General features: G+C 44.9%; 1 protein-coding gene across 4 annotated transcripts in view; it reads left to right on the plus strand.

Moving 5' to 3' along the window:
• Window positions 1-24,034, plus strand: part of BCAS3 (BCAS3 microtubule associated cell migration factor) — a 3,943,855-nt gene that overhangs the window by 1,854,668 nt on the left and 2,065,153 nt on the right. For 3 of the 4 annotated variants that reach the window (XM_069615076.1, XM_069615077.1, XM_069615079.1), the window contains exon 11: window positions 1,217-1,300. The exons of the other annotated variant lie outside the window; for it this stretch is intronic. In XM_069615076.1, coding sequence (XP_069471177.1) covers window positions 1,217-1,300 — 84 coding nt within the window. The remainder of the gene's footprint in view (window positions 1-1,216; window positions 1,301-24,034) is intronic. 4 annotated transcript variants of the gene reach the window in all.

Here is a 24,034-nt window from a genome sequence, read left to right on the forward strand (position 1 = left end):
AAAGTTTTTTATAACCAGGCGCAGCTCTATTCACCAGAGTTTACTAGAGATAACCAGAAAAGCTCTGTCATGATGACTACATCTGTAAAACAGCACCCCCTTAGCGCCTGCACAGAAGCACCATTCTGAGTCAGCCCCCTCCCCAGCAGCCCATAAAAGTTTTGAAATCAGACTTGTTACCTCCTATATAGGCACACTGGAGCATTTGGGAGAAGGCGCTCTGCCTGTTAGCGTTGCTCTAGAGAAGCACAACAGGTCTGTGTTGCACTGTAAGAATGTTAGAGAATAAACTCAGTTTAGGATAGTAGTAAAGCAGAGAGAGTTTTTATTTTTTCTTGCAAGACAAGAAACAGACATCACATTTTAACTGTACCAGATCTGACCGCAACAATGGCTAACCCCCTGCCCTAGCGTGAGTGGGGGTTTAGAGTCTATTAACAGACACTGAGGTGACTATTATGCAATAAACTCCTTTACAGATAACCAGCAGCAAAGATTTAAATATGTTTCCATACACCAAACCATTTAAGATAACACACCAACTTTGAGAAAAAACACAAAAGACCCCAATCTAAAATGGCTGTCCTGGCATCAACAGCTAATCAAGGTCTTTCCTGCCCTATAAAGCTCCATGCAGCTCATCTTCTTCTGTAGCTGTGAGAGAAAAGCAGAACAAGAAACAGCACTCCAGACCAGAAGCGCCAGCCCTCCCGAAGTGGAACTCCAACAGAGCCTTCAATCCTCCGGCCACATGCGCGAAGGTGACTCGCTAATCTTGTCCTTGCATAACCACTGGAGAAGGAGAAAACAGCATCAATATGAGGGAGGGTTAGAGGGATAACACTCGCCTGAGTGTCTCTTAATGGAATCTAAACCCCCACTCAAACTAGGATTGTTGCAATGCTTTTAACATGTGTTTGAAAGAATTGGCAAAATAGGATAGGACATTACAACCCTAAAACCACCACATAGTCTAATTGTTACCTTTGTCCTTCTGTTAACTGTAGTATTCATGTAAGGGGATAAGTCTGGGTGGCATCCAAAGGATTATTCAAAGGTGGGTTTAAGTGGCACAGGGTCTTTGCGTCCCAAAGATGCACCCGCATGCAATCTTGCACATATGTTTCCAGATGCAGATAGAGTGTGAATCATGCTAATTGATGGCTGTTAAGGGTTGTATCTATGAATCGACTTTAATCTGCTGTTCTCTTTACAGCTGATCCGGTGTCACCAATCCCATGGTGGAGCCTGTGGAGACAACATCCAATCTTACACTGCCACTGTCATTAGTGCTGCCAAAGTAAGTACATCAGCCACGTTTGAGAAGAGTTTATATGGAGTAAATCATTCTATACCCATTCTACCTTTCCTTTGTCGAAATAGTGTTTAGGGAAAAGAAGGAACCAATAATATCCTCAAATAAAAATGCTGCTTTTTGTTAGACTTCTGTGCATTATGTTTAAATTAAGTTTTTAGATTGTCTTGCCTGAGTTTGTAGTCGCCATTATCAGGCAAAGTATCGGAGTTCTAAATCATGGGAGACCTTTGACTCCTTCTTTATGAGATGTGGCAAGCCAAAAGGAGGGCTTGGACCAGAGGACTTGTTGGAACATAGTTTTATTTAAATTAAAAGACAACGTCTCACTCACCTTACTACTAAAAGGTAGTTCCCTTCCTCACCAAACTAAACTAAGGTGCTCGTCTATAGTCATAAAGATAGTCCTCGGTCCAAACCTATCCACTAAACTGGCCCTACCACTTAGCAAAAAAGGTTTCAGTGCTCTCCACTCTTGGTTCTTCACAATGTTATCTCTGGTTGTCCCAGGAATCCCCCTGGGCCTGGATCCAATGATTAGAAGTAAATAGCCATGCTACTCAAATAAAACAGTTCTGATCAGTCAAAGGTTCCTCAAAGTTCCCCAAAGTTCAACCAAAAAGTCTCAAGTTCCTGGAAATCAAAATGTCCACATTTCTTTAGGTGGAGGGTTTTTCCCCTGATCCCTTTCCACCAATTTAGCTGATCTCTCCACACTTCGACCAACTTTCGGGTGCCTATGTGCTCCAGTGATATCTGCTTTCTCTCTAGTGTGCACCTGTGGCTCCTTTCGGGCCCCCTGACCCAATATCTCACTTAGTTCTTTAGGGTTCCTATGACCCTTCTCTGCTTCTGGCTCTTAGTTTTCTCAGGTCCCTGTGACCCTTCGTGAGGTTTATGCTGCTCTGGTTTCTCTGGCTCCTGTAACCCTTCTCCTGGTCTCGTGCTTTCTCTTCTCTCAGGTCTCTGTGACCCTTGGATAGGGCTTGGATAGTCCTTTCCTTTTCCCTGTTCGTTTTCTCTTCTTCTCCATCCAACCTAGGCAACCTGCATACCTGCTGTGTTGTGGTGCTTGCTCAGAGAGGGTCTGTCTCATAAGTGACGGCAACGTTCTCCATTTCTTGCTGCTCTTCCGCACTGGATGCTAGCTGTCTTTTTGTTCCGTTCATCTCATCTCTCTCGCTTGTTGGCTCTTGGTCTGAGAGTGGAGGACCCCAGTTCTCCTTTCGTCTCTGGAATCAGCATCTGTTTTTGGGCTCTGTGTCTCCCACTTCCTGTATGTGGTCACACCTCCAGGTTAGGTTTGCTTTGCGCTGCCTATTCCTCTCAGGCCCTGCACGCTCCCTTATCCGGCGGACAGTGTCTCCCTCGGGCGTCCGCCTCCTTCTGCGCTTCAGCGGCCTCTACTCCTTGCCGATCTTCTCACGTCTGAGCCTCGACTCAGCATTGGGATTCTCCTCCATTCAATGGTTTTTGGCCCATTATTCTTGCTCCGATATTCAAAAGGGGTCCATTGTTCACCACAAGCTGTCAAGCATGTTCGAAGTTTAGCATTAACTTGAGCCAAACACATAGGTGTATTGTCAGCATTACCTTGAGCCTAACACCTAGAGGTAATGTCAGTATTTCTACTACCTTATGTATAGGGAGTTCCCCATGGAGTGGGAGCTCTTGTCCCCTTAAGGGAAGTCGCTCTCAGTGAGGTCCTGCTTTCCTAAAACCTTAGGTAAGGTTTTACTGAGCAGGCTCTCCTCCCTAGCATCGAAAGGGGTGGCTCCTCCTATGGAACAAGGGGCAAATTCCCCAGATTTGTCACATAGGCCGTTGAGATGTACCCAATAAATCAAGAGATTTGGTTCCAAATTAAGTTGTTTAGTCCAAACACATGGGTATCAAATAAGGTCAAGCTAACCAGGAAACAAAGTAATCCACTGCATATGTAGGTGCCAGTGTTGATGGAGTAATACATATAACTTTTCCAACATAAATGCTGAGACTAGCAACGCACCAAACCAGATTGATGGCATTGTGCCGCAAACTGATTGATCAGAGCTGAGCAGAAACACTAACTACAATCAGCTGAGACTGCCTCTTTACTGAGTTTGCAAACATCTTCAGGGACAGTTATAAGGTACACATCTCCCCTTGGCCTGATCCTGGAAGTGTAACATGTGTTCTTCTTATACTGATACTACTTGTCTTACTGCACCAGGAACCCTGTAAAAATAGATCCACACACCGTTGTTTGGGAGTAAATACAGAGGTTAGGCAAGTAAAAATATAGTTTAATTTTATGTACACCCTAGTTGTTAGTTACTTAACAAAAAAAATAAAGGTCTTCATTGGATAAGGGTCCCTGGATGCCTGCATTGATCTGCCATTTTATTTGTTAGCAGGACAGTTATGCCTGCAAGGATTAAGTTCAAGAACCTTTGCATTGTCCACAAGGCCTTCTGGGGCCGCCTTACCTTCACCTCTTCCTTCGGAAATACCTTCCTACTCGAGCTCTTCGCTCCTCCAACTTCCTCAGGGTCATCCGCTTCTCAAAGCAACAAGTTGGGGGTAGATCTCTTTTTTCGGCTGGGGCCTCCCTCTGGAACAGCCTCCCTGCCTCTCTGAAACTTGAGGAGAACCATCTTCGGTTCCGAAAGTACCTCCAAGACCTTCCTCTTTGCTTCTGCCTTCTCCCTCCCGCTCCCCTGCTGATCTGTCTGTTTCGGCACTGGGCACCTGGCTAACCTATAATTTCGGGCCCAGATCCCTGCCCACCCAGCCCCACACCTGCACTGCCTTTTGGCAACCCTTGTACTTCGATCTGTATCTGCAACCCTACAGTCCCTTTCCTGCACTTATTAGACACCCAATGTCTTCACCTTTTTCTTGCACTTGCCCCTTGCTGGCCGTTGATCACATGTTCAGCTGTTTTACACCCCTCCCCTGCCCCTTATGCCCCCCCATCCTCCCTGCACTTGCACATTCTCAATGTTACTGGGCCTAGTAAGATTGTTGTTTCGTTCCTCCCTTGTACCCCTCCCTTGCCTCGTCGCGCCCTGAAAGACTTGTGTATGGGCACAATATGAATAAAATATCATATCATGTATCATATGACGCTTGACCCCTCCACACATCTCAGGGTTCAGATTTTGGGTCTTTGGTTGCACTACTCTGGTACCCTATAAATTGTAAATGTGCTAGTGTTTCTTTCTCTACTGCCAGTGACAATGCTGCTGTTGGGCTGCTCTTGATATTAGATGGAGATTTCTTCACCATTCAAGGTCTTGCGTAAGCAAGCCTTCTTTCACCTCAAGCATTTTCTTCAGTGAAGCAGACACTGAGGAGGAATTTGCTCCAGACCGTGGTGGTGATCATGCACAGGGTGCCATTTTGTGGACCATGACACAAAGGAGCTGGCTTTGAGGCTCTAAAATACCATAGTCTTGACATATTTCCTGAACTTGTTTATGCACAAGGCTATACTGGAATTTTGATGCAGTGTCATACTATGTCGGTGCTGTCAAGAGGCTCTGTCTTGGCTTGTTGGGCCAGTCGCTAATAAGTCAAGTCAAACTTTAATTGTAAAAAAGGATTCCATTACACCATACAATAAAATCAAAACTGTTAAAAAAAAAAAAAACGGTGTAGATATTACATACATTTCTTATAAAAGAATTTTCATTATAATATAAAACTTAATCTAATTTCATAAAAAGCATTGATTCCTTTTAAAATCACATATAATACAGTGCTGCATTGATTAAAATGTTTTGCTCTGAGTAATGGGGTGAAATGTGGTTACAAGGTTTCATATAAGCTGGTCAGAAGGAGAAGGCATGCAGTACATCTTCTGTCGGTGCATTGCAAATAGAACAATTATATTCTGACTGACTAAGTGGGGTCATTAGAGCGTAAAAAAACAAAAAAAAAGGATTGATAGTAATACGAAGAAGATGGAATGTAACCTGGATGATCACCTTACACACATTTCATGGGGATTTAGAAGGAAATAGCCAGATAGCAGAGATGGATCTTTCTAGAGGCACCCCACTCGCACCTATGCAAGATGAGGGTTAGAGAGCAAGCTTGGGTGTTGCAGGAACATCATTAGAGAGAAATAAAATGCAACAAATCATGATACATTACGCCCAGATCAAGGGCCTTTGACATCTGCCCTCAAAAACACTTATATTACTCTTAACACTAGGGGTGATAAACCTTCTGCGGTTGAGGAGCCTGTTGTTCCAGAGAGGTGTAAACCCAAGGAGCATGCAGCTGTTTTACCCTCAGCAAATGAGGGTCTAACCACGATATATCTGTTAAATCTGCCAAGCTGGCAAGAAGGGATGATAAAAGAGATCTCAGGCCTACACATTAAGATTAATAACCTTTCAGACTATTTGAAGAGCTTTAGACAATCTGATCTGGGATCACTTAATATCAATGATATAATAAGATCACTTAACAACAAGATCCCATTAGTGATTCTGTTTTCGCTCCTGACAGGCCGGAGATTAGAGAAACTAAAAATAATGCTGATGCGTGCAAGAAGCCCTCTATTTAAAATTCACAGAAGAGAGTTGTTTCCCAGGTGGTTATTCAGGACACTACATTGTATTATACTCTTCAGTCCATACGTGAAGAAAGGTTTAGGCTAATAAGGCCAAATGGTTATACTCCTTTGCGTGCTGCAACTCCACCCCGGAAGATGCTCCAGTAGTTGTGTTTTGGTGGGGCTCTATCCTTTACCAAACAAGCCAGTACAATCCACTGCCTCCTAATCAAAAAAAGTGATACACCGGCTCAATGCAAACATCATTGGCCCTAAAGTAAACCTGTGCAAGATATTGATGGATGAGATGCAGTGGCTGGGTGGGTAATGCACGAAAGGATATCAGCGGCGACTGTGTAGCTTTAACTTTTGCAGATCACATTTTGTCTGATCGAGTTCTGAAGACCAATATGGCTGTTTTATCTGTTAGTAGGAAAGTCACAGTTTTACAGAATATAAGTGTGCTTCTGTGGATATATGTTAAAATATCGAATTGAGAAATTTACACATTTTTTGTTTTGAATATTGCGGGGGGGAGACCCCCCACACTCCCCTCCTCCCCCCACCTTGACTATTACCCTTAAGCCACCCCACCGCTATAATTTTAGAAAATGTTGAAAATAGATTGGTACAAGATGCGGATATTTCTCATTTCGTTATTGTATTTCAACTATTTCTACGGATACCTGCTTCTGTAGCGTAAATTAGCCTCCAGGCCTTAAATTCATTAGAAGAATTAGATTGACTATCTCATCCCTTCCTGAGAAAGATCATCCAGCATATAAACCAGCAGAGGTCTCAACAATGGGTATGGGGGAGGTGGGTAGCACTAGCTCTATTTTGTCCTGCAATTTGGCTGGTCAAAGTAGTAGGTTGGACATCTAGAACTTTTTGACTTAATCCTGCTCCAAGAAATATTGGCCACAGATCGTTTATTTCTGGGTGGCTATGTTACTCATCAAATAGAAGCTGGAAAAATAACTAGGAACCGGCTATGGGGAGAGGGTATCAATTTTGGTGAGAGATTCCTGGGATGTCTCTCCTATAGTACTTAGCTCCTCATTCTCCTCTATGTATTTTATATCTTTAATAGGGCCCTATAATATATATTGGACACCTTTACAATCATCTAGTTATGGATCAAGGTGGCTCACCTTTATGAAAATTTAAATCCACTTTGTATTTTGTGTTGGCTTCGCTTCTGATAGAAATCATGATATATCTAAGGGGGGGGGATTTCAATTTGAAAGTTTTAAACAGACCTGCGGTTAACGTTTTGGTTGAGGCAGAGGACTTGACCCTCAATTTAGCATCTCCCTCATGTTGGGCCCAAGTATGATATGATATGACATTTATAACCCAAGTGTTTCTAGGCGTGAAAAGACAAAGAGGGGAAACAAAGGGAGGACAAAACAACAATCTTACTAGGCTTCGTGCCATTCAGATCACGCAGGTGCGGGGAAGACAGAGGGGAGAAGTGCCAGGGGGCGAGGGGTGGGAAGAAGTGCAGGTAATTCAATAAGTGCAGCCAGCGGGTGGCTCATAAGCACAGAGAGAAGCGACTGTAGGGTTGCAGGTACAGACCCTTAAATGCAGGGGGAGCCCGGAGGCAGTGCAAGGGCAACTGGACATGCAGGAACCTGGACCCGAGTTCAGAGGGTAGCCAGATGACCAATGCGCGGAGCAGTCTGGAACATTAGCAGGGGGAGAGGGTGAGAGAAAGCGGAAGCGAAAAGGAAGGTCTTGAGTTGCTTCCGGAACCGGAGGTGGTTCTGCTGAAGTTTGAGAGAGGCAGTGAGGCTGTTCCAGAGGGAGGCAACAGCCGAGGAGAGTGATCTGCCCCCGCACTGACCCTCAGAGAATTCGAGGTGGATAAGCAAAGAGCTCGAGAAGGAAGAGGTTTAGAAAGAGAAAGTAGTGCGGTATCAGGCCCCAGAAAGCCTTGTGGATGATGCAAAGGGTCTTGCACTTGATCCTTGCAGCCACAGGGAGCCACTGGACAGATTTCAGAGCTGGAGAGATACGATCCCTTGGCTTGAGACCAAGGACAAGTCTCTCAGTCCTGTTCTGTATAAGTTGTAAAGGTCGAAGAGTAGTTGCAGGCAGATTAAGAAAGAGCCTGTTGCAGTAGTCCAGCTTAGAGAGGTCCAGATCTCTGGAGACAGTGAGCTTCTAGGAGAAAGTGAGAAATAGAAGACTACCTCTGAGGAGGTGCAGCTGATAGTTTGACTTCTTAGAGACGTTGGAGAGATGAGAGAAGGAGAGGGTGGAGTCAAAGATGACACCAAGGGACTTAGCCTCACAGGAGGGAGCAGGAAGAGGTCCCAGAGTGGGCGGCCAGAGAAAGAGAGGAAAGGAGGGAGCAGATGTACCAATGAGGAGGCTCTCAGTCTTACTGGCAGGGATCATTGGCGGCCCAGTCTGGTATGAGCAAAGGAGCAGAGGTAGCTGAGGAGAGCCTGAAAGAGGGCTGGCTGTCATCCGCATGACACTGAAAATTGGAGCAGAAATTAGTGATGCAGTGGGGATTGAGCAGGATGGCATGGTTGACTGCATCGAAAGCAGAGGATAGATCGGGGAGAATGAGGACATAAGGAAGATTAGAGATCAGGTCTTCACGGGAGTTCAGGAGAACAGTGCCCATGCTTCTGGCAGCTCTGAAGCCAGACCGGTGATCGTGGAGACAACCAACAGATTCAGTATGCAGATTAAGCTGGGGGATGGCCTGCTCTTCCAGGAGTTTGCCCAGAAAAGGAGTGATGGAGATCGGGCGATAGTTAGCCGGAGAGGAAGGATCGGAAGAGGGCTTCTTAAGAAGGGGTTGCACAAGGGAGTGATTGAGGGGGAGGGGAAGTTCCAGTGGCAAAGAAGTGATTACAGAGATCGGCCAAGGCTGGAGCAAGGGTTTCGATCTGGTCCTTGATGGTTCTCGATCAGCAGGGGAGAGTCTGCTTTGATGAGACTTTCATAGATCGATCTTGTCTAGAAACATTGTCAGGGGTGAACAAGGACTATTATAATACAAGGGCTCCTGGTTCCTCCTCCGGAGGCCCTGACCACGAGGCGTCGGTCCCTATGCTGAATCCAGGTGCGATTTACTGGATGCACCAACGGCACCTCCTCTGATTCAATTGATATTCATTACATTACTGAGTTTGGATCTGCATACCAGGACATCATCTGTCCCGGATGGACCGGTGACCTGTTCCAGTCGGCCCGTGAATACCCTCTGTGCCTCACTCAGCCAGAGACGAACGCACAGGATACTCCCCACCTCCAGTTCTCCGTCCTGATGAAGGCCTGCACATGAACGGCTATAAATCCATCCTTTTAAGGCCGAAACACCCTGTGTTGACTACATGACTTCAAGTCCCAGTGTTCTAACACATACACTGTTTGTACCACTGTGCTATTTAGCACCATGTACTGTATTGCGTTTGTAATGTTGTAACCCATGTTAGCCCTTCTATGGTAGCAGGGTCTGTACATTCTTTCTCTCTCAATCACAATCCAAGGCGGTCACCTTAGAACACCACATATATCATATATTGATTTCCATTTGTAATGATTGAGCTTCCTGTGTCAATCTGCTTGTAGAAACATGTCACTTTGTGGCTTACATTAAAATCATTGACTGTACATTTACTTTGAAAAATGTGTTAGTTGACCACAGGAGTGGGTGGTTTTTGGTCTCCTTGACCCTTTTCATTTGTTTTTGATTATATAGGGCTGAACAAGGGAAAGGAGGAGAACGGAGGAGGAGAGATGGTCACAGACGGGCCAGGAGTGGTAAAGGAGGAGGAAGAGGAGGTTAGAGGAAGAAAGGGTGGACAGGATGTCCTGAGTTTTAATGGTGAAATGAGAGGCCTGGGCCGTGCAGAGGGCCTGGGAGGGAACATGAGAGGTAGAAACTGCAGCAGGATTGGCCAGCTCCTTGCAGATTTGGAAAGATTCGGCCGAGTTGTTAGATGCTGCAGGGACACAGGCTTCGATGTAGGCTCTCGTTTTAGTGAGAACAGAGAGTCTGTTTTGCTTTTGGAGCAGGCAGTAGGCTAGTTTGTCAGGGAGTGCGCCTGATGCCCTCCACTTCCTCTCAGGCGCCCTACACTTGCTTTAAGGGTGCCGTGGTCGTAGTCATATCAAGAGTTAAACTTGGATTTGGGCGCTTCAAGCAGATCCTCATGACAGGGGCAAAGACATCCAGAGTGTTATAGATAGAGAGATGAAGGTTAGGGAGGGCTGTGTCAGGGTGTGAGTCAGCCAAAGGTGCAGGAGAAGCAGAGAAAGTGGCGGTGAAAGCCTCAACTGACACATGCTTCATTGGTTAGATGACAAAGGGTAGGTGGCAATGCTGGAGTCGGCTTAACCTGTGGGGTAGAGAGAGAGAGAGAGAGAGGTGGGAGGAAAGGAGCAAGTGGTCACTCCAAGAGAGAGGAGTGGTGAGAGGGTTAGAGTAGGGGAATCTAAGGAGATCAGAACATCCAGGGTGCCCTGCAGTGTGTGTCGGGATCAGAGGGAAGAATGGAGAGAGATAATATGGTCTAATGCATGTTTGAATGGTCTAATACTCTAACTGGTTGTAGGAATAGGGGTCTAAGTCTGATCAATGGGCGACAGAGTGATGATAGCTGGGGAATTTTACCTTTGTGAATTAAATGGGCACCACTACAGTTGATTATGTCTTCATTTCACTTAACAGTTGGAAAAGGCTCAAAGCATTTACAATTCTGGTGCATATGTTAATTGACCCCTAAGCAGGATGTTATACCCCAGAAAACTGAGGCATGATTCTCTTATTCCGAGATCTTAATGGCTTTACAAAAGCAAGCGAGAGAGAAGTCCCAGCCCTGATGCCATTCCCTCAGATTTGTTTTGGTCTCTAGAAGAATTTTGGTCCCCAGTCCTCATGCACTCCATCAGCTGTATGTTGGAACTAGGTTTATTTCCGTTGTTTTAGGGACGCTCCATTATAGTTCCCATTTCTAAGAAAGGTAACAGGGAATTGCCATCTACCTACGTACATATCTCCCTCTTGGGATTCTCATCTCAACATTTTTGGCAGGGTGGTTTTGGCCCGACTGCACGATTTGGTTGATACCGAACAAGCGCTTGCTGGTAGCCAAATGGGATTTTGGGAGGGAGTAGGAGAGAATGAGCAGACCCTTCATTTGTATTTGATTGTATCTAATTCCATTTATTAGCAGAAAGAGGCCATTTGTGTGGCCTTCACAGACCTGAGCACTGCATTTGACAAAGTCAGGAGGGTAAAACTATTCCTTAGGAATATAAATTGCCCAACTGACTTTATTAATATTCTTTCCATTCTCCACACAGACAATTCAGCATGCATTTGTTCAGGGTCTGACGGTTATTGTAAACTGTGTTTCTCAGTAGAAACTGCAGGGCGTAGGGGGTGTGTGCTTGTACCATTTCTCTTTTCTCTTTATATACTCCTACATCCCGTCCCTTTTCCTCCAAACTGTATGGCCTTCCTGGTACAGGAACGGGACCGGTATGATATTGCCTCGCAAAAAATGCTTCCCCTTTAAATTTAGAGTGTGCTGGGGCGCCCCTGCAGGCGTAACCATGCTTCACAAGCAACGCCCACAGGCGCCTTACCTCCATACTCTTTTCCACTTGGACCGGATCGTACCTGCCTTGCATTAATGCGTGCATTTTTGCTGCCCAACACATTTTCTCCCCGCGTTTTTCGTTCTTTTTTGGCACCCCACTCCCTGGCATATGTGGGCTCAGAGTGGGTTTTCGAGGTAAGCATCCTGCGAAAGATCCTTTCCAGCTTCAGACTCCCATTCGGTCTGCTTAAAGTGTCTTGGAGCTGAACTCCGGTGGGATTCTTGCACGGCCTGTGATGCTTTAACACAGAGATCACTCAAGAACCGTCTTTCAAGGTGGAAGGAAATCCTCCTCCAACACCACCTCTGCATTTCTGGTCTCGCTGGATTCTTAGGAGTACCTATACCGCAACAGGAAGCGGGGGTTTTGGCAGAGGTTTTATCTCTTAGGCAAACTAACCTCTCTGGAATACCATTGCAAAAAGATATTTTGTCGGTAGCGAAAAAGTTGTGGCTTAAACCCCACTCAACTTCATCTACAAACCAATGTCTGGACGCTAGGTTCAGGCAAATGGAAGGTGAATTAGTGCTGTTGGCCTCCCACCCCCAACTGCATTCTTCTATGGTAGCCGCTGCATCTCTTTATTCAAAGCCTTCAGCAGGGTTGGCTTCCTCTAAAACATCTGCAACAGCTTGATTATAGAATCATTTGGTTAAAAAGTATACCTAAATTCAGGGTTACATGTCAGACAGGCTAATGTGGAAGCAATACTTGCTGCGGCTAACCAAACATTATGGAGCGAAATCTGGGATTTTCTATCTGACCTGCCAGTAGAGTGTCAAGCGGCCTTCAAAGCAGGCTTAACAGAAGCAAAGGTTATTGGTTAGCACATATTAGAAGATTCTGATAACTGTGAGGGGTCAGGAATGAGAGGCAGACACACACTAGTAATATTCACATCATTAGTCATTTTATTAACAGAAAAGGATTTGGATAAAGGCCTAACTTTTCTTATCCTAACGTGAATGCCCCTTCCTATGAAACTAAAACTAAAGCAGTCTGACCTTGTGTCTAAACTAAATCTTACCCTCATAACGTACACAAGAAAAAGGTGCACGGTAAATGTTTCAAATGTCAACTCAACAGAAATGTGCAAAAACTCAAACATATAACTTTAACCAAAACAATTCTTGTGTCCAGGGGTTGGTTCCCTTCTCCTGGATTATAATAGGAAAAACTGTTCAAAATGTTGTGTCATGACCAGTCTCTCAAATGCAATACAAATGTCTTTTACCTAATACTCTCCACAGGATGACAAACCACAGGATGACAAAATAAATGTTCTTTCCACAACACTGGTTTGAATGAAACAAAGCGGAAGCCTCTCCTAGCCTTTCAGGATGGCAAAACAAAATATCTTTTCAGCACCACTGGTTGGAGTAGGGTAAAGGAAATTCTTTCCTATGTTTCAGAATGGTTAAACAAGTGTCTTTGCTGCAATAGTGATAAAAGAAAGTGGCAAAAGGCAAGTCTTTTAAAATTCTCTGCTTGACAAAATGTTCAATTGAAATCACAACTTAATTTGACACAGTTTCTCTCCAACACACCAATTCAAATTGGGTTTCCTGGAACACTCTCCTACCAGGAAACGGATCAACTGAAACTCTTGATAGCCTGGTTTACTCTCCTGCCAGGAATATCTACCCTTTGGCTCACACCGTTCCCCTGGTGTACTCTTCTGCCAGGAATCTCTTTCCAAAAAGGTACAATACCTGATACTTTTATCAGGTCTCTCTGCAACAATCAAATTATCATTTAAACATCACACAATTGTACTTCTCCAACAGCACAACTTTGTTGACTTGAGTTATTACTTGTACCAATTTCCCCCTCATTGACATCCCATATATGAGGGTTTGTTCAAGCTCTCATAGCTCTTGGCAATGCTTGTTCCAGGTTTCCACCAACTGACATCTCATGTCAGGAGAATTGTACAACTTTTGCTGCTTTGTTTCACTTACAATGTCTCTTGGCTTAGGCAATGCTGGTTCCAGGTTTCGACAACTGACCTCTCATGTTAAAAAAATTGTACCATATTCGCCTTTTGGTTTCACTTCTATTTGGTTGGTATTCAAATTTGCTTCCCAAATAGCCTTTAACAGGTTTGCACGTCTGGGGCCAACTACTCGTCTAGGCTGACTCACCGGCTGACTCACCGGTTCATCGTGAAGCTTCTCCAAGGAGCATGCGCGGGGCCAGCGTCCCCTTCTTGGCAGAGTCTTGTTTGGTTCCCGTGCCGGCATCTGAGTCCTTCACTGCCTTCTCTTTTCTGGTCCTGAATGCTACCAATCTGCTTCTCCTGTTCTACCCACGGTTCTTCTCCTTGAGATTGCTTCAGCCACTGGTCTCTCTTCCTGCCCTGCGCACTCTGCCGCCTTCCTGCTCTCTCCTTCCTCGATCCTTCTGCTGCAGGTAATCCGCAGGTTTAAATGTCCAGCGCAGCTGACTTGAATCCTGACAACTGGACTGCACATTACACTTGATGTCACATTCCCTCCACTTGATTTCTTGCTCCTCTTGCCTCGTCTTAGTCGTTGAGGCTTTCTTGGACTTGGAGTCCAAGTAAGTTCTACATGATTTCAAGTTACATTGTTAAACAGTTTTATGCCAACAATAATCACCATACACATTAGATGTTATATTTGTTCTAGACTTATCATGCATACTTGAAGACTGTATAGGGTTTTGTTTGACCAAGGTAGGTTTCAGAGTTTTATAATTAAATGGTTATGAATAATGACAACATGCCATCAAAAACTCAGGAGTTAAAGGATCTTCCTCGCAAGCAGGAGAAGAATATCGCCTCTCTCCTGCTGGGGTCACCACTCTCCCCTGATAGCCATCTCCTCCCATGTGATCCATCCACAGAATAATACCCCCAGGGCCAGGATCAGGTAGCGGCTGCCTTCCCTTGGCCACATGGGAGGAGACTTTAGTCTGGGGATCAGTGATGACTCTGTAGGATTCATCACATCGCACCTTGATAAAGCCAGCAGAGCCGTGTGTATGTCTACAGACATCAGAAGGTCTCTGCATGTCAGAAGGTCTGATACTGTGTCGGGAGGATAGCTCACAGGCAACGTGCTCGCCTTGGAAGCAAGACGACACGGAGCAACATAGGGTCGATCCCCAGGTCCGCACTTAGAAACCTCTGGGTATTAAGCGTGTTATAAATAACCAATCATGTCATTTCATGGTTGCACGCCACTAGATTTACAGCAGACGTGCAAGACAGAATATTGGACCTCCCTTTTGACTGGACAGATTTGTTTCATTCATCGACCGACGAGGAATTAACAAAGATGAAAACTAGCACCCAAACAGCTAAGTAAATGGGGATCGTGTTTAAAGCTGCAACAAAGCAGTTTGTTTTCAGGTGTTACAACCAAGATCTAAGCAAAGACAGTGTTCATTCATAGGCTACAGAGGTTTTCAGGACAGAACAGCCAGTGAACTTGACTGTTTGCCCAGAACGCACCGTAGAAAACCACAGCATACAGCAACCAAAGAGTTCTTCTTGTCCCCCTCGTCCTCACAGATCCTAATAAAACTAGGCCACTGTCCGGGTTCACAATGTGCCGGTTGGGGGCAGATTAGCCCGGCATCCTGCTAGTATGGCGTCAACTTTTTCAGGACCCATGGCTCAGAGCATTCACTTCCATGGGTTTTCGTTTCGTCTCCCACTTCCATCCCGCCATCTTCATTGCCTCCCCTCCTACAAATAGGTTCACCAGCTCTCCTCAGAGAAATAATCAAGCAGTTCAAGATCAGGCAGTGGGAGAAGTCCCACAAAAGAAGGTTCTTGGCTACTACTCAAGAATGTTTGCTATTCACAAAAAGAACCAGGCACGCTTGAGAGTAGTCCTGGATCTGTCTTGCCTCAACCTTTCCCTTCTAGTAGAAAAGTTCAAGATGGTGACGTCAGCACACATCCAAGGTTCTCTGCAAAGGAGAGTGGATGTACTCCCTGGACCTGAAGGACGCCTATTTGCATGTCCGGATTTGGCACCCACACAGGCAAATGATAAATTTCACAGTGATGGGTCAACATTTTCAGTACAAAGTGTTCCCATTTAGACTAAACTCAGCTCCACAAGTTTTCACAAAAATAATGAATGCCACTGCTACAGGTCTCAAAATGGAGGATCACCACATACATCCCTACCTAGACAACTGGCTAATTCGATCCAGTTTGCCACAGAATATGATGTCCTCCAGCCACAAGCTAATGCAAATACTATATAACCTGAGTTTTTCAATCAACCCAAACAAGTCAGAGTTAGTACCATCACAGCACTTGGTGTTAACTGGGAATAAGGTGACCCACAATATCAGAGAGAATGATCCCTTCCAAGGACATATTCAAGGACATTGTATCAGCAGTCAGTCACTTTATTGTGAGACGATCAACATCAGCTTGGTGGTACCAGCATGTACCTGGATTACTAGCTGCTTGTGTCCTCACAGTACCTCTAGCCAGACTCAAGATGAGAGCACTTCAAATGCACTTATCGGGTTCATGAAACCAGGAAATTGTAAATCAATCGGGCAACATTTCGATTCCTCACTCTCTGGAACAAGATCTCTTATGGTGGAAGGAGTCCAATGTCATGAAAGAGGCTCCTTTTTGCCAAGCCCCCCATTCAGTGACAATTACCACAGATTCTCCCATGGAAGGGTGCGGTACTACCATAGGCATCCTGACCATTCACAGGAATGGAGTCTACAGGAAAAACATTTTCCCATAAACTATCTGAAACATCTGGCTATTTGTTCTAGCATTAACATCATTCCAGCTGATCATAAAGAAAAAGACTATCCTCATCAGACAGTTCTACTGCAATGTATTACCTCAACAAGCAGAGGGGAACAAGGTCTTCAGCTCTCTGCAAATTAGCAGTGGAAACATGGAATTGGGATGTAAATCGGAGCATTCGGATCAAAGCTGTTCATCTACCAGGCGAAGAGAACATGAAAGCGGACAGGCTCAGCAGGCTGGGATCCACCTCATGCGAATGGGAGCTAAATCACATATTTCTCAACAGTGTGTTCAAAATCTGGGGTCATTCAGATGTGGACCTGATTGCAACACACAAGAACACCAAATGTCTACTTTACACGTCCACATTCCTTGCGACGGGCTTTAGGGTTACGCTTCCCCTCCCCCAATTCCATTAATTCAAAAAGTCCTTCGCAAAATCAAGGACTCAGAAAATTCCACAATGATTTTAATAGTCCCACAATGGCCAACAAGAGTGTGGTGCTCAGATCTCTTACAGTTAGCCCAGAAAGAGGCCATTCAGTTACAGACAGAGCAAGTTCACCTATTAACACAACTAACAGGAGCAATGGTCTACCCTGCTTTGGAAAAAGTTAGCCCTCAGGCTTGGTTCCTGAAGAGTTAACCCTGGGCTCCTTAGGACTTTCGCAGCAGAATTTACAGATCATTCAACAGGCCTGAAAGGAGTCTACAAGGGCCCAATATAAAAGTAAATGTTCCAGGTTCTGCTTTTGTGCTAAAGACAACAGTAACAACGCATTGCAGTGCTCTCAAGACTACACGTTTGCTTTCTTCAGCTAAGCCAATAATCAAGAGACATTTATAAGGACTTGTGAGGATGTATCTCCCTATTTCTCACCCTCATCCAGTGTGAGACTTAAATATAATTCTGGCGGAACTGGTGCAAAAACCTTTTCAACCAATGGTACCCACTGATATTAAACTTGTCACGTAGAAAACCACTATTCTATTGGCATTGACATCTTCTCTCGGAGTCGGCGAAATTCAGGCACTAGTGGCAAAAGAACCATACACAGTATTTCATAAAGACAAGGTGGTGCTTAAGACTCACCCGGGTTTCCTTCCTAAAGCTATGGCAGCTTTCCACCTCAACCAGGAGATGGTACTTCCACAACCTTTTTTCCAAATCCCACATCTGAAGCTGACAAAGTTTTGCATTGCCTAAATGTCAGCAGAGCATTAAAATACTACTGGGACAGAGCCAAACATTCCTGAAAATCAAACACCTTATTTGTCACCGGTGGTTCCTCTCCAAGGTCACAACCATCCATATATTTTGTTTAAATCTGTTTATTAGCATTTTCAAGGCAACTAACAAAACAAATAATCTGAAATCCTCTCCCTGCCTATGTATGTTTATAATCCTCTCCCATTCCTGCTCAGACCCTGAATAAAATATACAGTGTGTTCCTTTCTTCAGCAGGTCTATTCAACTCACCATGTGTTGCGTGGTGTTGGCCTATTCCACTACTACCTTGATGGTTCCTGCCGTATACCGGTAGTGACCCTGGGCATGTGTCTCATGGTGGAAGGACATCTGGGGAGGTTTGCAACTCATTGAGGAGAATGCTCCATGCCATCTCTGTGTCCTTGTCTCCTTCCTTCCTCCCCAGTACTTCAATAACTTGTCACTCTGCGGCTACCCATCGCTGTGTATCGGATAATCATTGATTCAGCAAGGGGCCTTTTGGGTTCTTCTAAGATATTGCCACACAACGTCTTGTTAGCAACAACAGAAAAGCAGCCATTTTCTTCCTTTGTCCCGCCTTGTCCCTCCTGGCACAACCCCGAGTAGACAGATTTTGGGGGAGCATTTGAGTTGGCTACCCAGTAAGGTGTTCATTCTCATCACAACCTCACGCCCAAAGGTTTGTATCACTCTCGCCACAACCTCACTCCAGAAGGTTTGTATTATCAAGCACCCCCCCCACTTCATCTGCCAAAAGACTTCTGAGTCTCATCTACACCTAGGGAAGTGATGTGGGTTGTCAGATGGATCATGTGCAACTTGTGGGGTGTCATGTAATGCGGTGTAAAATGTTGAACTGGATCAATTTAAACCGGGCGGTTCTAGATACTTTGCCAATCTGTAGGCATATTGTGTGCCACTCTTTCTGTTCGAATGTTGTTTCAATGTCCCATTCCCACTTTTCTTTTGCCTTTTACCAAACATCTTTGTCAGTCATGCATAGTTTAGAAACCGTTTTCAATACATTGATATTCAATGATCATAAGGCACTGATTATATAGATGTCAGTTTCATTTAATGGATAGCCAACACGCGTTTCGACCTGAATCAACCAGGCCGCCTTCAGGGCTAATCAATATCAATCATGTTACAGAGAAAAAGTTACAATCATGCAAATCACACACATGTTACATATTCAATACATTACCAGATATTGACATTTTCAAATTGTTGTATCCATATGAAGATTCAATAATAACCACATCACGGAACCAAAGAGGGGTTCAAGGTTTGGTGGAAAAATAAAATATACAAGAAAAGGCTAACATTAGTTTACATGCCCCTAAGCCATATGCTCATAACAAATAGCACTTCAAAACCCTGTGCTAATCCCAGTGTCTTTCAACTGCACGCAAGACAAAACCAATTGTGAAGCCTCATCTACCTGTGCTTTCTTGATATACTACAACCTCCTTCCCAGATGCGACACATCAGCTCAGTTGTCACAAATTATTTTATTTATTTGAATTTGTACCTTTACTTGACTTCAATTAGTGGATGCCCAACAACTATAAAAGTCGCAGCACTGTTTGTGTGCGAAAAGGAGCCGCTTTCCCAGAATGCCTATAACCATATATTATCAAAATGAATATTCTGTTATACTTCATAAGCCAACTGTCTCCCCAAAGCAATGGAGGGCTAATCAAAATGCAGTACAAATTACCTTTATTGCAGCGTGCAAATGCTCTATCTCTAAAGTAGCTAGTAGCCTGTAAATTTCAAGTCAATTCTAGTGGAATAGTCCGATTTAATTAAAATGCAATCTTAATTCCGTACTCCAATGTTCATAGGTTCTGTGGAGTGAACAACCAACAAAACTAGACCTTCAGTCAGTCTGTACATTGCTACTTAATTTAAATTGCATATTTAGTTATAGAACTATTCTAATGCACGACTAATTCTATTAGCTTTTTTTAAAAAGACCTTGGGTATGACCCAATTGTTCTACAATTATCTTAAAATCGCCCTATGCCTTACATGGACCATGAATTCCTCACCTATATTTACCGCAATTTCGGTCAGTGTAAGGCATAGGGCATTTTTGTAAAACATTTTGGATAAGGGTGAGCGCTTTGGTCGCACCATTTAGAAATGTTTATTTTTTTTAGGTGACAATAGGGCTTGAGTCACTTGTGGTGACCTTTGCTGGCTTTCAAAGCCTTCCGATTTATATCACTAAATATGATCATCAGACTAATAGAATGTAATATTGAATTACATGGGTTGTCCTTAGCTTGATGATGTTGTTGCCCCTTTACTTGAGACTAGTTTAGAAAGTGACCTCAGGGAATCTGATGTTTGCTAGCCCGTTCTGTGACTGGTAGCAGTGTCCCTCCCTCAAAGAGATCCCCAAACGTGTTGCATCCAGCCGCTGCACATTTAGAATTACCTTTATCTTTTATAATCTCAGCCACCTTGGCCTCCGCCCTCAGAGGTATATATGAGCTGTAGCTGTACCCTATCTTCAGCCCAGTGCATCCCCAGTTCCACGCCTGTCTGACCACCCTACTCACAGGATCCATCTGCCTTAGTGGTCTCTCTCTGCAGTAATTCCATTCTTGTGTAATGCCTGCTGGGGTTCCTCATTAGAGCCCTAACTGTACCCGTATCCCTGGCGTCCCACACACTGGCGTGTAGTTGCAATGCTAAAATGTATAGCTCAAACTCAGGGAGGGTCAGCCCCCCTCGTGATATGCTCTGCGTAATGTGTTCAGCGCTGTCCTATGTCACCCCCCTGCCCATAGTAAGTCAGTGATTCTGCTGTCCAGAAGTCTGAAAAAAAGGGACCCTCGCCATTTGTGGGATGTTCACGAACAAGTATGATTGTTAATAACCTATTAATATTGCGCTTCAAAAACTAAGGGATGCGCACACAATCACCCTCACGGGACCAACACAAGTGCAAGAATACGAAATCTCCTAACTGAACTTCAAAAGGTAATTTGAGGAGAGGAGCGATTCACCTGGCGTTCTTTCCCAGTGCAGGTAAAGTTAGCACAGAGTGAAAACACCAGTGAAACCCACGAGGGGAAGAAAACCCTTGCTGATGGAAATCGGTGGATACGGAACGGGACAGAATTTACTGCGGGTGTGTGTCTTCGGGAAGTAGATTGTCACAGTCACCACTCGGTTGCGAGTTTCAGAGCGTCTTTCTGGTTCCAGCATTGGCTACAACGAGAGGGGACAAGTTAACCCTGATACTGAAGAGAATGGGGGACAGGTAAGGTTATCAAGTGGATATAAATCCTACCCTTGTAGTTAGTTGTCATAGAGATGACAGGAGACTGAATCCCAGCCGGAGGATGGGGGAGAGAATCGAAATCTTGAATGGAGATTAGAATGATTCACCAGGGGAAATGATCTGCTAATAGATTATGGTGGTGGTTGGGAGGTAGTCCAGATAACCGCGAGACACGTGATGTGCTATAATGCTATAATGACAAAAGTGAATGAAATTGTAAGTTTGTGAATATCGAGTCGATTCTCTGTGAATGTGTGGCGGAAGTATGCCTACTTAGGTCGGGAAGATCCCGGTTAGTTTCTTGGCTTGTTAATCCGTTAAACAGTAGCAACGCGATGCCGTAATGGATCCCAGACCGGAAGTACTTTCTCGGCATGGATGGGAGGAGCATGATCTGCTGCCTTCAAAACCACTGCACCGTCACCCTGTGGTACAACGGCCATCTTAGATAGGGAATCTGAATTCCCGAGATACGCCGCCAACCGCGCCACAATGACCATTTCCGAAAGACACCATGAGTGTTCGTAACAATGATAGTCTGACAAGTATTACCATTTTACAGATTGCTATCCTGCCATTAAGGACAGAGACAGTTTTTCAAGAACACTATCCCATCTTCTTTAATGGAGAGCGTCCTACCTACATTATATTGAAACATGTCAGCCATGGAGTGGTGGACCTGTATGCCTAAGTAACGGAAGGAATCTGTTCCCATTTTATTCCAACCTCGGGGAGGTCCTCAAAGTCTTTTTCCCTTAGTGGCCCCAGCGGCAACACTAGCGATTTTCCTGTGTTAATCCTGAACTCTGAGAACTCCCCAAAGTGTTCCAGTACTTCGGGCATGTAGGGAATGTGTAATCTCGGGTTGTGTACATAGAGACGAGCGTTATCCAAATTACCTGTGTCGGTTGTCAACCAGTATCCCTGCCTTGCAGAACTGCACCCTGAATATATTTGCTAGGGGTTCCAGAGCCAGAGAAATGGGAGAGAGGGCATCCTTGGTGGGTGCCCCTCTGTGGTCGCTATCTATGAGAAAACACTTTGCCCATTTTTACCCTTGCTAGAGGTCCCTGATATAGCAGCCCGATCCACCTTAACATATTTCGTCATAGTCCATTCTTCTCAAGAACACAAAAAAGCCAATCCCATTCCACTGAGTCAAAGGCTTTGGCCGCGTCCAGTGCGACCACGGCCAGTTCTTCTTTTGCATCATGTACCTTTCTATACTGCTTTCTATACTGTATTGGAGTCTTCTGAGGTTCATTGACTTGTTCCTGCCCGGCACAAAGCTGCACTGGTCCCAATGCATCTGGCGCAAGGCCTTTTTCAGCAACTTGGCCTTGAGCACTTTACCAAATATTTTAGAATCTATATTTAGTAGTGAGATTGGGCTATGTGAGTCACAATACTGACTCCTTCCCCGGTTTCAATAATATTACAATGATAGCTTCCCTCATGGATTCCGGTAGATATCCCTTGTTGACTGACGAGTCATATAGTTGTTGCAGCCTCGGGACCAGTATATATCAGAGTATGTTTTGTAGAATTCCACTTGGAGGCCGTCACCTCCCAGTGTCTTCCCATTCCCAAGGGACTCAATTGCTAGTTTAATATCCTCTTCAGCCAACTGTTCCTCTAACTCTGCCCCAGCCTCTTTGCGCAGCTTATAGTGGGAAGCCTATTCCAGTATGTTCTCCATGTCTGCAGCATCCACTGGGCCCTTACTACTGTATACATGCTTGTAGTATTCTCAAAATTCTGTGTTTATGCCCCCTTGCATCGTGACTAGATCCCTGTCCCAGGACTCAATTTGGGTTATGGGCCCCTCTGGTTGCTTCCATTTGAGAATCCAGCTGGTGACCCACCCTATAACCTTCCCCATGAATTTTCACAGTGTATTAAGCATGGTCACGTTTCCTAAAACGCTTCTGTGCTTGTTGCCGGTGAACTCTTTCCTGAAGAAGCTTGGCCCCACATAGTATTCCCTTTGCCATATCGTTCTCTGAAATCCTGATCCAATCTTCCCTTCCATTCAGGGTTGTGTGGAACAAATACCATGGGTAGTGGCTATGCATTTCCCTTGGATCGTTACTTTGAGCGCCTCCCAGAGTAACCCATACTGCACCGAACCTTTGTTGAGCTTGAAGTATTCTTCGATGGCTTGTCAAAACTTCCCTTGTATATCCTGTCTGATAGGGCTAGGTGGGATTTGAGCATGGTGCCCTTCCCCAAGTCACCGTGGCCTTCATTGGGGCGTGGTCTGACAGTGTTTTTCCCAGATATTCGACCTCTTGGAAATGGGGGAAATTATCCCTTCCCACTAAGATCTAGTCTAGGTGGTAGTATGTCACATGTGGGTTGGAGTAGAAGGAATAGCCCAGTTCATCCTCTTTCTTCTCTCGCCATAGGTCTACCAGATCAAGGTCAGTTAGGGCTTGAGTTAGGGTTTTGGAAACCAAAGGCTTGTGTCCCCCTGCAGGGTTCGATTTATCCCAATCAGGGCTAAGTACACAATTACGGTCCCCGCCCTACATCGGTTCCCTTTATCTGTGCCCTATGATCGTGCTGGCCACCTCTGGGAAGTATGTCTCAGTGTAACGCTCACCTGATTCCCGTAGAGGCGCCGGTCTTGACTGGGCGTATACCGTATCTTCAAAGGTGATGTGTAACACACGGCTGGCTCTTTGGGCTGGACCTCTGTGCACTGTATGTCTGACTCGAAGGGTAAGATGTCTGCAGATAGAAAATATGGGATTAAGGAACTGGGTTATTGAATGTCTCTCTCTTCTTCCCTTTCTCTTCTCCTGTAGAACCCCAAAGGTTAACGCTCTCACCTTAGGTAAGTGAACGCTGTGCTCTCCATCTGCCTTGGGGCAGGGTGCTGTAACCAGTTTCTTCACCGGATAAGGGGAGCAGGCCTCTTGACTTCAGAGGACTGCTGTCCGTCGTTTACTGCACGAACGGTAAGTTTTGAGTAATTCTAATGTCTTTAAAGTCTTTAGTAATGATGTTTCTTGTTTTGCAGCGTTCCGGCGTTGGCAGATGACGGGCTGAAGTGAGTTGAAGATGGAGCCCGTGTGATGAATAGAAGCGCCTGGAAGCACGTAAGTAAGCGCTTGTTGCCTGCTTCACGATGCGCTCTAACTGTCTTTTTATTTTGCAGGTACAAGTTCGGAGCGGCTGCAGGGTGCCGTAATACCCACTGGGTTAGATGTGGAAAGGAGTAATGGCACGTGAGTATTAAAGTT

Source organism: Ambystoma mexicanum, chromosome 9, assembly GCF_040938575.1.
Source record: "Ambystoma mexicanum isolate Mex_15411 chromosome 9, UKY_AmexF1_1, whole genome shotgun sequence".
Classification (NCBI taxonomy): Eukaryota; Metazoa; Chordata; class Amphibia; order Caudata; family Ambystomatidae; genus Ambystoma; species Ambystoma mexicanum.